The sequence below is a fragment of the Nanorana parkeri genome, unplaced genomic scaffold (assembly GCF_000935625.1).
Source record: "Nanorana parkeri isolate BGI_ZX_2015 unplaced genomic scaffold, ASM93562v1 scaffold330, whole genome shotgun sequence".
NCBI classification, from domain to species: Eukaryota; Metazoa; Chordata; class Amphibia; order Anura; family Dicroglossidae; genus Nanorana; species Nanorana parkeri.
In genome coordinates this window covers 670,335-671,752 of record NW_017306598.1, presented here as the reverse complement: position 1 = coordinate 671,752, position 1,418 = coordinate 670,335, and the positions used below count along the sequence as shown (strand labels likewise).

Here is a 1,418-nt window from a genome sequence, read left to right as displayed (position 1 = left end):
TATATATATATATATATAGTTACATAGAAGGTGAGGTTGAATAAAGACACAGGTACGTCAGGTTAAATCTATATGGTTTTGTGTGTGTGTGTATGATCCTCAAAATTTCAATAACCCCGCATGTTTTAAGAATTGAGGAACTCATCCAATTTTTTTTTTTAAGCAGTTTATGTTTCCCGCTGCTATCAGTGGAAATGAATTCCACATCTTTACCACTCTCAAAATAAAATACCCCTTACGTAGTTTACGATTATACCTTCTCCCCTCCAACTTCTTGTTCTTCTCTCGCGTCTTCCTGACGGTACTTAGTTTATGTAGTGCGCTCCCAATACCAATACTTCTGTAAATCATATTCACCTAATAAGTAAGCTAAACCAAACCACTTTAACCTAGTTTTTCCTCAGACCAAAGTGTGCATCAAATTTAAACATTTTTAAGTTTCAAAATAGAAAATTACCAGGATTATTACATACCTTCTCACCAACTGCTCCAGGAGAACCAATTGACCCAGGAGGACCTTGTGGACCCTGCAGGAAGAATCAAAATCAGATTATCTGATACATAACAGACAGGAAATTTGTAATCATACATTAATCAGTATACTTACGTCTGCACCATTAGGACCTTGAGGGCCTCTGGGACCAGGGGGGCCAGGTGGACCCTGTTTTGAAAAAATTGAAACTTAATTTGTTGTATAAAAATTATATTTTACAATACAAAGTCACTGTGAATTGGAACCAGTACCAAAAATGTTTAACTGCATGAGTAAACAAACATAGTTAAAAAAAAAAGAGTGTAAACTGCACATGGCCACAAAGTTAATTACAATGTTATGTTCTGCCGTAGTATACTTACCATTGGTCCAACATCACCGTTTTCTCCCTTTTCACCTGGAGGTCCAGGAAGACCCTGAAATAGGTAAATACATCATTTAGATTTTTACTGGATACTACCATGAGGTTTAGAAATTTGTACATTGGCATACCCTAAGTGTCAGGGTTTCTGGGACACTCCTGAAGATATCTGAAGTTGGAGGTGTTTACACAATTAATGCACTTTAAACAGTAGGTACACTTCAAGCACCAGAGGTTTGTTACACTGTAACTTGTTAATATATTCATATTTGCATTTTGGATTTTTGTCTTCTGTACAGAGAGGGATTTTGGCACTATATTTGAATATCTTTTTTTATTTCAACTGTTTTCAAAGCGAAAAAATAACTCATTATAGAAGATGCATTATTATTTTTCTAGATGTCATGAAATTATCCTGGTACCGTATATACTCGAGTATAAGCCGTCCCGAATATAAGCCGAGGTACCTAATTTTAGCCAAAAAAACTGGGAAAAAGTATTGACCCGAATATAAGCCGAGGGTGGGAAATGAGGCAGCTACTGGTAGATAGATACCATTAAAAT

At 35.8% G+C, this 1,418-nt stretch overlaps 1 protein-coding gene across 5 annotated transcripts in view; it reads right to left on the bottom strand.

Annotated features, from left to right (window-relative positions):
* Positions 1-1,418, bottom strand: part of COL11A1 (collagen type XI alpha 1 chain) — a 199,621-nt gene that overhangs the window by 31,671 nt on the left and 166,532 nt on the right. For all 5 annotated transcript variants that reach the window (XM_018558297.1, XM_018558298.1, XM_018558302.1 and 2 more), the window contains 3 exons: positions 856-909; positions 608-661; positions 474-527 (listed from right to left, as the gene is read on the bottom strand). In XM_018558297.1, the coding sequence (XP_018413799.1) occupies positions 474-527; positions 608-661; positions 856-909 (162 nt within the window). The remainder of the gene's footprint in view (positions 1-473; positions 528-607; positions 662-855; positions 910-1,418) is intronic.